Source organism: Dryobates pubescens, chromosome 19 (genome assembly GCF_014839835.1).
Source record: "Dryobates pubescens isolate bDryPub1 chromosome 19, bDryPub1.pri, whole genome shotgun sequence".
In the NCBI taxonomy this organism is placed as follows: Eukaryota; Metazoa; Chordata; class Aves; order Piciformes; family Picidae; genus Dryobates; species Dryobates pubescens.
The window spans coordinates 22,045,546-22,059,971 of NC_071630.1; the positions used below are offsets into that span (position 1 = coordinate 22,045,546).

Here is a 14,426-nt window from a genome sequence, read left to right on the forward strand (position 1 = left end):
ATAACCTCACAGACTGCTGCCATTCAAATTCCCTTCCCAGTGCCACAAAACACTGACAGGAAAAAAAATACTGAAAAATACATTGTTTCTTCCATTTTAATTAGTCCAATCGTTTCACACATCTTGTAAATCACCAAGGCCAGGAAAATGGAAGAGACAGGCCCTTTCCTGTTGGGTTTTCAGACTTCTCTGTAACTCCAGAAGTGTCTTCCCCTCCAGAATTAAAAACAAATACAGTATCTAGTCACTTCACCCAAAGAAAAAGTAATACAGCTCAAGGAAGAAAAGAGAAAGATAGGGAGAACATTCGAGGGCAGTCCAAGAGATAATGAGGGGGAAGATAGAAACATTGTTGTATTTTTACTGCTGTAAACCTGCCACTGCTGTAAAACATTATAATCATTGGGCCCTAAATGTCTAAAGGGAGCACTTGAGGGTTGCAAGTGCTTAGTTATGGTCACAACATCTTCAGCTGTGACTAGCTATGCAGACTCGCCTCCTCTGTTTCCATTCCCCTCTTGTCAGCAGCATCAGGAAATGCTCTTTGCCTTTCTGGTGAAGCACACATCTCCACATTGCTGCTACAGCTCCCAGTTTAAGAAACATGTTTAGCTGCCAATATGCCAAGGAGCACATGCTGTGTGCAGAGCAGAGCTACTCCTCTGCAGCCTCTTCTTTCAGACTAGGGAAGTTTCACTGGAGCCTCAGCATGGCCCCCACATTGCCTCCCACATTCCTCAGAGATGCCCTGTTTCTCAGCAAGCAGCTGCATCACACCACCAGACTTTCCAACCACAAAGGCAGCACATCATCTCTGACTGGTCTGGGGAAACTGGACTTGCCAAATTGCTTCCTGCAATCTGCTGTAAACAACCCAGCAAAACTCTTGCTAAAATATAACTCCCCAGCCATAGGCCAAGATACTGGATTATCTTTGCAGGAAACAGAGAAGTGTCAGCCTCCACCAATCTACACACCCACAAGGTTTCATTCGACCAAACAGTTTAAGAACATAATAATGCCTTCATTTTAGCCTAAGAAACTTCTCTTCCATGAGCTCTGCACGTGGCAGACTATCATGGTCACTGTATTCAGCTGAAAAAAAATCTGAAGTAACTCACAAAAAAGGTAGCTGTGACAACATGCTAGACACCAGTTTTAAGTAACTTCCACAGAACTCCACCTTCCAGGCCTGTAGTCAAAGCTATTTCCCCATCCAGAAGCATTACTCACGGAAATTCAGGTGGATCAAAGATGGACTTGATAGCTCCAGCATAAATGGACAGTATGGATATCACTACGCAGGCCAAGAAGAGGGAAGCAAATTTGTTAACGTATTTGACACCTACAAAGACCACCACTGCCATCAGGATGAGGAACACAGTCCCATAGACCCTCATGTTGTTTAGCATAGCACTGGAGGCATCATGGGCACCAGAGGGATGAAAAATTGCTGCTTGTGGCACAATGTATGTCTGAAAAAAAGAAGAAAGCCAGCTGAAGGAACACAGGAAGAGAATTCTGTCCATGTTACTGTAGTGATCTCGTATTTCTACTACAAATGTACATCACCTTGCGATCTGCAACGTGCTCTTCATCAGGCATCTTCAGTTTATAGGAAAAGCCCATTCTATTTCAGTAGTATGACTAAGCCAGCTTCATCAATGATGAGCATGTCTCTCTGACTAAATCACACTCCATTTATGTTTTCACTATGGCTAAGCACCTGTGGTACAGAACTGGACACTGAGACACTGGAGACCTTCTGTGCTTACACGTGGGACAAGAACACTGGGGGATTTCCACATGCTATTTGGCATAAAAGCAGGACAACTGCAGTACCACTCACCAGTAAAATCTCAATGGCACCAAGGATATACATTGCTCCTGCAAATGTCGTTCCCAAGTAAAAGCACAGCCCAACAGCTCCACCAAACTCCGGGCCTAATGACCTGGAAATCATGAAATAGGACCCACCGGCTACAAAACAACAACAACAAAGAGTAAAATTATTTGCTTATTGTTATAAATTACCAAAAAATCACAGCAAGAATATAACATTTAGAATAGAATAGAATAAACCAGGTTGGAAAAGACCTTTGAGATCGAGTCCAACCTCTCACCCAACACCATCTAATCAACTAAACCATGGCACCAAGCACCCCATCCAGTCTCTTCCTAAACACCTCCAGTGAGGGTGACTCCACCACCTCCCTGGGCAGCACATCCCAATGGCCAATCTCTCTTTCAGTGAAGAACTTCTTCCTAACATCCAACCTAAACCTCCCCTGGTGCAGCTTGAGACTGTGTCCTCTTGTTCTGGTGCTGGTGTGTCTGAATTTTGGGGGAGGTCTACTGAAGTATCTTTTTGTTAGCACATGGGCAACTATAAACCAAATAAATTAATCTTTAGCATAATTGATGCTAAGAAGACATACTAGATATGGACAGACACACTAGATACTAATTCAGACTTTGTATCCTGGCTCAATCACATTCATGTGGAATAAAGCCACACTAACAGCTCTTTGCAACTCTTCTGTTGTTTTTTAAACACCACTGAGAGGTTTGCTTACTACACATACCTGGAACAACACCATTTGTGGCAATGGCACTCATTGATATGGTTGTCAGCATAGTCTGGAGGAAACAAGGGAAAGGAAGCAACTGTCTCAGTAGCAGTTTTTAAAAGGTACCTCATTTCTTGGTGGAGCAAAGCTGCTACTGCCTACACAATACAGTATTTCTATTTTGCCTCAACAGGTCATTATCTGAATGAAAACAAGGGTAGGATGAATTTAATCATCCAGATGTTAAGACATATTTGTTTGAGAGATGACTTTATCAGGTCAAACAATGGGTGCCAAAAGACAAAGCAAGATGAAAGAGTGCAGGTGTCCCTCCAGCCGCAGCGCTAACTGAAATACTACTGAAAACAGAAGGATAAAGGAAAGTTTAAACCGGGGGGTGGGGGGAGGAGGGGAGAGGGGAAGAAATCACAAGGCTACAGACACAGCAGAAGTGTCTGGCACAAAGATGGCTTTTCTTTATACATGCACCTACAATGCAGCCTCTCCAGTTTTCTCTACAGTTTCACAGAGGTTGTGTCACAGGCATTACTTTACCTATATACTTACACAACAGCAGCAAAGTAACACAATCAGGAAGGACTGAAGAACTCCAGCCATTCCTACCATCCAGGTCAGCCGAAGGAAGAGAATAACCCCAAAGATATTCTGCATGCATGGTAAATACACACCCATGAGGGTGCCCATGCTGGGTGACTGAGGGGAAACAAAAAAACCAAAAGAGAAAAAACAACTTCATTGACATCCATTAACTGCAATTGTTCAAAGCACAGATGAGCAAAACCCCTACGGTTTCTGGTTTGCAAATGGCAGCAGTTTAGGAAACCTAAGCTAAACACACACCAATACTTTCCAGAAGGAGGAACAAACTCTAAACCCAGAGATTTCTCAACAAACTGCTGACCCTATCACATCTTCACATTTCAAGTAATTATCTTCAGCATTTAACACTGATCATAACAAGGGATCACACACGCATTTGTTGTGTTGGAGAACCAGGGAGTTTCTGGTACAAAACCAACTGAGTGCTGCAGACTCCAAGTAAGCTTCCTCAGAGGTATCTCCACGTTTCATGGAAAACATCCTTTTGTAATATTACAACTAGAAAAGATCTGGATGCAATTTGGAGCTATACCTAATGTATTTTCTTCTATTTTATATATTCTATGTAAAGCAAACCATTCCAACCTTAAATGTTTGATGCCTGTTTAACATCAGACTCTGAATGACTTCTGACAGTGACTGAGAAAATCCAAGTTAGTTAGGTGAATTCACAGGGAGCACACAACTGACATTCAACACAGTTTGCACAGTTTTTGTCAGAGGAGGGTCACTTCCAAAATGATGATGTCAAAACACCACTGCTAAGGGTTTTATTACAAGGAATACAAAAGTGTTGCCTGCGCTGGTACACCCAGCACTAGCAGCATTTCAGAGACCCAGATCTCTATGGGTTCATGCCAAGATATTTCACTGCTTCTGCCTTCTGAAGTTTTCTTTTGCATTTAAAATTATACAGCATGCTGAAGCACAGGAACAGAGAGTGGAACTTCTCAGAGGCTCACTGCTTTTCATACTTCTTTCTGTAAATAAACCTGAATTCCAAAACATATTACTGACAGACAGCATTTAAAGATACCCATCACCAGTCATCCAAATGGGAAGGATATTAAGAGGAGATGACAACACTTGTTCAAATTTGACTCCACACAGCATTAACTAAATGCAAAAATAAATAGGTCAGCTGCACCCCTACAGACAAATTAGTCATGAAAAAATGCAATGGCACTTAAGACAAACACTTGACTCTTCAAGCCAGGAAACAGCTATCCAGAACTTTGCTCTTGCCTTGTCTTCACTATGGAAGAAAAATTATTTATCTAAGGTAAGTCAGGAGTGTACTTTACTACACAGCTCAAAATCCCAGAAAAATCAAATGGTTACAAAATCACCAGATCACAATAAGCAGCCTCAGAATTTAGGATTTTGACTTGCAACAAATGGAAATTTCCTCATCTTCATCTGGGACCTGCTCTGCTAGAGACAACTGACCACTGTGCCCAACAACATGATCTGAACAGCTTTGTTTTAGAAACACCAGGATTTACTGCATGTTTTCTTTCTGAATCAGTGCTGAATTCCTTGTGTGACTAAGGGTAAATCAGATCAACTTCCTCTGTACACACTTCAACTCAGGTGAACCTCCTAAAGTGGGCAACAGAGCCAAACACCGACAGTTTACAATGGACTCACCCTATGAGATCTACCAGTGTGGGGCCAGAGAGCTGTAACTCAGCTGTTGCAATGATAGAGCACTAAACCCCCCTAAAACATCACCTGCCATTTGTACAAACATTACTATCCTACAGAACTAACCTCATCAGCTTTGTCATGCTTATGCACAAGGGCAAAAAGAATTGTTGTCTTCTGATACTAACAGAAATGACACTTGCACATAAGTCAGGGTAATGCACTTTCTGGTCAGGATATGGTAAGGATTTTTCAAGGAGTGGTTGTGACACTACACTGGATGAGGATCTTCTCAGGGTGGCCTTCCTAGTGTACCTGTTTCCTCAGGAAGGGGAGGTTTAAATATTTTTGATTCAAACACCTTCATCTGATTCACATTGTCTCATCAACAACATTAGTGTTTACTAACTGAGAAAGGAATAAACACTGGTAGGCAGTGTGGAAATTTTGCCCTCCCTAAGGGCTTCCTATTGTCACATTAATGTTCTCTTTGACTTTCCTAAAGAGATATTTTGGCATCTCTCTGTCATCTGTCAGTCACCCCTCTCCACCACCTCTGAGCCCAGCAGTAACGTGGGTTTCTCAGAGGTAAAGGGTTTCTAAAGGCTTTGTTAAAATGGGCATCTGAGGAAGGGAAAAAAGCTCAATCTCTTGCTTCTACACATGCCGAGCAGGTGGAGCACAGTTCTTGTATGTTCTATATGACAGTCTTCCAAGTACTAGCGAAGTAGGTGAGTTTTCAGCTTGCCCTTTACACATCTCCCAGCATCTGCTTCCCCTGCATGAGAATTCACCTTAGCTCAGCTCTTCTGCCCTCAGTGGTGCCTGCAGCTTTGCTCTACTGTTCTTTATTTTCTCCCCCTCCCTCTTAAGTGGCATCTTATGCAGATCAAATTACTGGCTAGCTCCAGCTACAGAGGAAGAGAAACTGTATAGCTGCGAGCCTACTGCAGAGCAGAGCAGCCTAGGAAATGTATGTGCCTGCCTGCAGGTAAAACCCAAGCCACAGCATTAGTAACTGCACCTCAGGCATAAGAGTTTACTCTGGATCTTCTTACCCTGTGCAATAAACATATTGTTATGAAAGAGTGATCCACACATACTACTTGAACCAGCTTGCCCACAGAAATATTTAATGCCAGCAATCTGCAGGGACTTGATTGTTTTATAATAGCATCGTATAATCACTGAATGATCCCAAACCAGCGCTGGTCTGAACAGAACACAGTCTGGCCTGAGCAGGGGCATTATCTTCAGTCTCAACAGATACCACAAGTAAAATTTAAACAGCTCATACGCTGCAGAAAGAAAAGAGAACACAGAGACCTCCTGAAGAATGCTGGGTTAACCCAACCAAGAAGAAAGAGAACAATCTGGAAAACAGCCTCTCTTTCAGCGAGGCAAATGGTGTGCCTGCTCACTCTAATCAGCTGCAGACACATAACTGATACAAATATTGATCTCAGTCTGAAGGACACTCCATCGTGCCAGCATGACAGGTTATCACAGCACTTGGCTGCAGGGCCTAGGGCCATTGATCAGTGATGACAGCTCTCGCTGTTGCTCCGTAGTGTGAGGACAGACAGCAGTGCAGAAACAAACTGCCTCATTAAAGAGACATGAACTAATATAGTTAATTTCATTTTTTTCCAGCATGACAAGGGGGGATTTTATACCACTGCAGCTATTAAGTGCTTCAGTAGAAGATGGTATTTGGAAAAGATAAAAAGCAAACCAATTTCTACCCTACTACATCAGTAGTGTGAATTTTACTTGCTGTGTATCTAACACTGAATGCTACTACCAAAAACATTTGTGGGAATGCTGACCCAGGGCAATAGGTTTATATTAAGCTGTTTTGCACTGAAATTGTCCTGATCTCCATTTGCATCTTCCACAAACTGCAGCAATTATTCCAAGAGATTAGAAGCTGAACAGTCACAAAATGTATTTTCCAGAGCTGGTGGAGACCTTCAGGGCTTTTTTGGTCTTGTCACGGTAGAAAGCAGGTGCTGACAATCATGATCTCCACAAGCTCAAGCACACCATTCTCTACTCCTTTAAGCTTAAAATTTGGAAGAGAGATTTCTTGTGTTCTGTACTGCCCCTCAGGGAATCAGCCATTTCACGTGCACACAACTGCCTTGTCTCTTTTGTGTGTGTCTGTGTTTCTCTGTTGGTTTGGGGGGTGTTGTTGAATTTTGGGTTGTTAGGTTTTTATTTGACTGGATATGAGTTGGTGGGCAGGGGTGTGCTAGGACTCAAAAAGCTATTCACTGCAAGATGAACTGCATATTCACCGACTGAAAGGACTGCTTTTTCTATTCCAGTTTTGAGTAACAGTTCTAGAGTCTGCTCACCCTCCTTGCTCCAGTTCTTGTCTAAAGGATGACAGTGACACACCAGATCAGGAAGCTTACCTTTTGTTACACTGGCTGGGAATGGATTTGCTGGGAGTATCCAGTACAGCACTCAAGGAGTCAGTTAATGCTGGCAATTAAAACCAGGACCTGCTTTGTGCTGGGATGGATATTCCCACTTCTGTACTAATGGGCAGATGGGACAAAGAAACAGCAGGGCATTGGTTTATACCTTGAAGATGATTAAAAACAAATGTGTAGAAGAATCCCATCCACACAGTTTCTGGCTACCTTCAGTCCATAGCATTGTGCAGTTACTGCATTTGAATTTGCTGAGTTTAATGGTTAGAATTATTGCCCAAATTGATACTCAACCTTCTTATATTCTACAGTATGTTTAAATTTTCATATTGCTTATGGCAAGAGAGGGAGAAGAAATTCAATCTACAGTTATGATACTGCAGCTGATGCAATTTATCCCAGAGACTGACATGCTAGGCAAAAAGTCACTGCAGTGTTTACACAGAAAACACCAAGATATTAATACAAGAGGATACTGTCACTTTTGGAATGGTTACCCAACCCATTCCACTAAAAACATCAGAGAAGTATGTGAACATGCACTTTTGAGACATGGGAAAGCACAATTCAGGACAACCCTGGAATGAAGCCCGAGCTGTATTTAACACAGAACCGTAGCTTTCACAAGGACAACTGTCCATCTCTTATGGCAGCAAACAGCCTGAAAATATGCATTGACAGAAATCATACCTAGGTGTAGAAACACTAACAGCGAACCTTACATGTTATGTATTACTCTGCCAGGGATTTAAAACAACTTCTCAGTTGTAACTTGTTTGTTTCTTGCCCCATCTTTACCTCAGGAAGCTGTACTGCATTTACTTTAATAAACTTTACACTGCAGACCCATCACCAAATTCTCCCAACTCTTTTTCCAACAGGGACATAAGAGACTCCCTTTCACACTAGACTGCATCTTACCCTGGTGTTCAGGCAGACAGTTAATAAGGAAATAAACAGAAAAAGTGATCAGATCTTTCTCCAAATAGTAAGGACAGTATCTATTGGATCTCCCCACATTCAGATCTCCCCACATGCAGAGTGGGTAACAATCAATATACTTTTGATAGGCAGAGGCTGAAAGTTCCTTTAGATTATGCACTAACACTGTGTTTACAGCTGATGCCTACATTATTCGTACCAAAAAGCATGCTGCTGACATAGTAGTGACATGAAGATAAAACAACTTCAGACATACTCAGCAACTATGACACAGAAGAAATTCACAATTAAGAAGTTTAAATTACTTTTTGAGGTAAGCTTATAGCACAAGAATGCAGTTGCTGTTGTTGCTGTTCTCAGATGACCTTCCCTCTTGCAAAGATCTTGTATTAAGCACAACATTACAGGACTTTCCTGCACATGGTCTCAGATAAAACTGATTTTTAAGCTTCATGTTGACTAAACACTTCATTAACCCCAGTAACAAAACAGTGCAGAGCAAAGAACTGGAGTGCAGAGGAGATGGAATCTGGTGTGCAGCATGGGGTAACAAGCATTCTCTTTGAGAACAACCTGCTGGTTTTCAACATTTACAGCTTCCCTTTCTTTCAGGAATGGCAGGAACTACAAAATCTGTAGCATTCAGGTGTTATCTTAGCTTTTGAGAAAACTTTCTTTTGATAAAATCTGCATGCAAAGTGACAGGCCTGCAAGTGCCATAAAATGCAACCATGCCACTTGAAAGTTAGCACTAACTGAAACATTTACCTGGCTGCCGCAGCGCTGAAAAGAACAGTTAAGAGTTTTATCAGGAGGGCTGTGTTCTAACTACCAACCATCAAACTCCACCTTCTACCTAGTTATTACAAAGCCAGCCCAGATGGACTAACCATCTAAAGTCAGATCCTTTGGGGCAGAATTCAGCTCCCTAAGTGCCTAACACCAGAGCTGCCCCAGGGTGCCCAATCTGACCTCCACCCACCACTCTAGAAGGGTGCTGTCTCCAGCAGAGATGTGTCAGATACTGCTGGGCAACTAAAACAGCAGTAGGAAAAAGCAGGTGTTTGGTTTTGCTGTTTGTTCCCAGCTGAAAGCCCATCCTCTTTAACTAACTCCATACCAAGTGCACAAAACTGCGCCCTCGAGAACAGCACTTAAACCACTGCATCTGCCCCGGGTCTTCGATAGCATCTGGTTACCTACAGAGTTCTATCTAATTTCTTTGCAACACTCCTGACAGAGGCTAAGATAAAGCAAACAGGAGTCCCACTCTCCAGAAATCACACAGGAAATAACCCCATTCACCAGCTGGCCATGGAGAAAATGACCATTTACCTTTGAGACTTTCTTCTTTGAGCCATCAGTGCTCTCTGCTTCTTCATGCTCTTTAACACCTTGGGTAAGATTTGTGTAGTTGACCAACTTGCCGAGCAGAGACGACACCTTCGGTCGTATATCAAGTTCCTCCTGTGGAAGAAGACAACTATTCACCTTCTGCAATTCACATCACTTATGAAGAGTGTCTGGGGTCATGCCTTTCTTGGCATGCCTGAGGCTGCCAGGGAAAAATCATCCAGGGAATGACAGAATATTTCATTGTGCCTGAACCACTGAGGGAAAGGATTTAATTTTCTGAGAGGAGGCCAATTCTGACAGGAAAAGCCTGCGCCAACAGGTCTGCACTCTATGCACCCTTCTCCTTAGGTGCTGCAAAGCATGAGCTGCAGCAAGGAAGCCTGAGCCTTGGGACTGCAGGGAAATCTCCAATGTCAGTTTCTATCAACAGACAGACTTTTTAAAAGGCCAAGTTGCCAAACAAATCTCATGTAGTGATTAAACTCTGTTCATTGTTGGCATGCATCACTCTGATAATGTTATTACACTTCTCAAACTGTGCCAGCGAATAGATGTGAATCTAGACATAAACCCCCAAAAGGCACATAAACAGAGGGCCTGTACCTGCACCTTTACATTGATCCCATCCCACCTCTGTTTCTGAAGGCAAGTTTGGGGGTAAAAATAAGTATTGAAAAAATCAGAATAAAATTTTTCCCTTCCTTCCCCCTTATATCTGGACATCAAATCATCTTACATGTTAACTGCACAGTGAGTAACACATGGTAAGGAGAAACCACTTTTTGCACAGGAAATAAAACCTGAGTCATGAGTATCTCACTGGAGCTGTATCTTCCTGTTTCTGGTAGTGTTATATGCTTGGTACCCAGTGGCAGAGACTGACTCCAAATGTCCCTTTTCTTATTCCTCCTTCTGATCTCATTTGCAGTTCACATCTTTCAAAACCTGATTACAACTCTTTCCAGAAAGTGGCTGAGGCAAGATGCCTGCTGTTCAGCTGAGCAGTGTGGCCTTTGGGGTGCTCCTCCCTCTCTTTAGGACTAGAGAAAGAGCCTGCAGCCCTGCTGTGGTACTGTGTTACTGTTGATGAAAAAGGCAGGCATCTGACTAGCAACAGCCATGCCACAAGAGGCCAACCCTCTATGACCTACAAGTGAGTTTATCCTGATCACAGACTTCCCATGCCTTGGAGGGAGGAGACACCACAGCTGGGAGCACGCTTCAAAGCCCTTTATCTCAAGCACACTGCCTGCAGACATGGTTGCAGCACTTCCCCAGTGAGCTCCTATCTAGCAGCTGCCTGGTTATACTTGTCCAGGCTCTATGCCACACAGCTGAGCTCTGCAGGTGCCAGCCTGGCAGGGTGCAGGGCCAGTTCAGGCTGCCCCACACCAAATTCCAGAACAAGAAACACAGGGTACATGCCTCCAGTCTTGCTGTGAAGCTGCTCAGAAGCCCAGCTGCAGAGCCACACAGAGAATCTCTGCACTATTCCCCAGCAACTAAGCTTCTGAAAACATTTTTTCAGGGACTTAGGCTTAGCCCACCATTATATATGTGCACTGTGATGTATCTGTACTTTATGCAGTGCCACCAAGGTAAAGATGGGGAGAAGGACTCTGCTGAACTTCTTGTGACTGCAATGGGCCTCCCACATGAGACTCTGGTCCTCCTCATTTCCCACAGAAAGAGTTGTACCTCTCTACCTCACACCACCACAGCTTCTCCACCACATGGGGTATCTCTGCCTACTGGTACTCTGGACAACAGAGAGACATCCACAAAAAATCATTACTGACATACTGCTGTTGTAATAATACAGGATACCCAGACTAAGCTGAGTACCTGAACTTAGGCACCACCCTACACAAAGAACATAGTTTTTCTTATCACAATAAATCAGTCCATGCTCATTTTCCATACTGATTAGCCAACAGTGCCACAGCTTCACTATTTAAACCTCTGGTCCCCTTACATTTTGCTACTTTGCAGATATACCCTTAAACACACCAAGGGCTTTTAGATTTGTCTTGAGATGAGAATGGGGTACCAGCCCACTGCATGCAGCTGAGCAATGCTCTGTACTCCACTGAATACAATGTGCTCAATCCTTCCCAGTCTGGAAGATCACAAATCACATGAAAAGTATGAAAACCAGTTAGAAATTACCTCAAACAAGGCCAGATTTCTGTCATAGTAATCACCTCCCTTGCCAGCTTCTGTACTGTTCAGGAAAGGACTGTTCTCTTTATGGTTGCCATGACCTGCAAAGAAACAAAAAAGCAGGAGATTTTGGTAAGAGCAGAAAGAGATCCTGTAAGGACATTTTGCAACCTTTACAAAACCTGTAGGGGATAAAATTGTTTGGTCAATTAAATCTATTTCTTTTTAACATCTAAAGTTATGTGCTGTTAATAATAGCAGAGATGTTACTTTCAAGATAGAGCTTTTTCTATTTCTATTGTAGGGTCACAGCTACAACACTACTCTCACATTCCTTTTTATAACTATTTCTTACATGGAGCAGTGACAACTGACAAGACAGTTCTCAAGCACATCAAAATTGTTACTCATGCTAGAGCAATTTCTGAACAGTAAGTCCAAACTGATTAGGCAGATTTAGTCAGACTGAGCAATTCAAAGACTGGATTCTGCTATTACAATACAACTATCAATCAAAATCTCCACCCTTCTGTTGGTGGTGGTGTGGGTTTTTCCCCACTACACCCACTAATCCCAGGCACCAAATATGCTCACTTCATGATGCCTTTACCTTACTGCATTCTGTTTATTCAGACTGAGGCACCAATCCCAGGCACCAAACATGCTCACTTCATGATGCCTTTACCTTACTGCATTCTGTATATTCAGACTGAGCATTCTTTAGACACATGCTCCTTATGCTTCTAAGTTACAGCCTAACATTACACACAGCAAAAGCAAAGCATTAGTAGATGAAGTACAGCTTTTTTTGGCACGTAGTAATGTAGGGGGAAAAAATTAAAGGTACTAGAGTGTAAAATGAGCTCTGGAGGGGGGGAAAAAAAAGAAGGAAAAAATAATAAGTATAAAAAATTATTGATTCCAGTATTTAGACATTCTCAGACCTGTGGCCCCCATCACACTCTGCTTGACTAACAAAGATGCCTTTCTGTAACTCTTCACTCCCTGCTCTTTCAGCCAAGACAAACTAAAGAGATTTCCAAGAGTATCTCCTTAAGGAAGGCTCAATCCAAGGAATACTTTTTTCTATTTTTTTTTTTTTAAAGCAACTACTAAAGAAGTTTAAAATTAAAGAAAAATCTGATCATCTGAAATGAAAATACAGCAAGTTCAAGAAGTATTGTACGCTGGATACATAAAAGACAAGAGATTAAACAGATGGATTTAACAGATGGATTTTTGAGGGCATGTTTTCAGTGATTAAGTTACACAATTCCATAAGGCTACACTGAATTATTTTAAAATAATCCCAAAGTATTGCTACACTTTGAAATCTGAATCAGCTTACAAAATGAAGCTAATAGGACATAGAAGACTCACTCCTCCCCTACACACAGTGACCAGCATACACCACACTGTTACAAAATTAATTGCAATAAGCAAAACAACTATGGGAAAGATCAGTCCTCTTCTTACTGAGGGGCAGGGAGGATGAAAGCAGGACAATTTTCCAGGCATTGCTCACAGGTGTTTTCAACAAAACTCTGAAAAACAAGAGTCACCAACAGAGGTCTTCTTAGGCTTCTGGAAGCATTTAGCTGACCAAAAATACTCGTAGGGAGCAGTCTGCTGCCATTTCCATGCCTGCTGCTTTTCTCAGAGCTCTGACAAGTTAACACCAAAATGTTAATTAGCAGCTGCCTTGCACAAGTGGGCTCAGCTTATTTGCTGACCTCCCCTACACGCAAGAGATGTTCACACTGCTGTACATTGGAGAATTGTTCACACAGCTAGAAAAGTATCAGTAAGCTTAGCAACGCGGCCTCAAACTAAAATGTTTATCAACTGCAGCAAAGTAGTTGCAAAAAAGGAAAAGCAAAATATTTACTAAAAATCAGCACATGCTTGCTGTATTTCTTCTGTCTACACTGGCAGAAGGCATATGCAAGCTCAGTTTTGTTGCGGTATGTATTGTTAGCACTGCTGCAGTCTGCTCTGTACAAATGTGGTGAAGAGCACTTGCAATTTTTGCTGAGGAAATGGAACTTCATTTCCTGCCATATAGGTTTTACTTACTAAGTTGGACACAAATGACAGGGACATCAACAGCAATCCTGGCTACCTGATTGCTCAAGACTGGCCTGTGCAGTATCTCTTCATCATTACGCTTACCAAACACAGCAAGGCCACGAGTAACTTGGTTCTGTTGTCTCGTTTCCTAAACACTCTCTCTGGTAATTAAATGTTTTTCAAAACACTGACTGACTTTTAAATCCGTTCTCAGCTATCTTAGTTCTCCTTGTTCTTCCATCAGGAACCTTACCTTACAGATGCAGCTTACCACTGTCTCAGAAAAGTATAATGGGCGTTCCTTTACTTGTAATGCCTACAGAAACTCTCACCCTGTATAAAGTCAGCCTCTTGTCAAGGTAACTCATACACTCAATCTCACATTTCTATACATGATGACAATTGGTTTGCTCTTTCAAAATACCAAGCCTCTCATTACCATCACTGGTATAGCCTATCCTCAATTAAGAAAGATTACTTCATACCACCTGAGCCTGACAAAGATCAGTGACTTCAGACTAATCTTCAAGTTAACTGGCTCTTTTGTAAGTATTTTCACTTTGCCTCCAGGAATTTTTTCACAATCAGTCTCTTCACAAGCTCTGTCTCAGAGCTT

The 14,426-nt window shown here is 42.3% G+C and overlaps 1 protein-coding gene across 3 annotated transcripts in view; it reads right to left on the reverse strand.

The window, feature by feature from the left end:
* SLC12A4 (solute carrier family 12 member 4) overlaps positions 1-14,426 on the reverse strand; it is a 47,189-nt gene that overhangs the window by 16,686 nt on the left and 16,077 nt on the right. For all 3 annotated transcript variants that reach the window (XM_054169965.1, XM_054169966.1, XM_009899136.2), the window contains exons 2-7: positions 11,747-11,841; positions 9,557-9,688; positions 3,138-3,284; positions 2,586-2,640; positions 1,850-1,980; positions 1,234-1,475 (exon numbers count right to left, since the gene is read on the reverse strand). In XM_054169965.1, the coding sequence (XP_054025940.1) occupies positions 1,234-1,475; positions 1,850-1,980; positions 2,586-2,640; positions 3,138-3,284; positions 9,557-9,688; positions 11,747-11,841 (802 nt within the window). The remainder of the gene's footprint in view (positions 1-1,233; positions 1,476-1,849; positions 1,981-2,585; positions 2,641-3,137; positions 3,285-9,556; positions 9,689-11,746; positions 11,842-14,426) is intronic.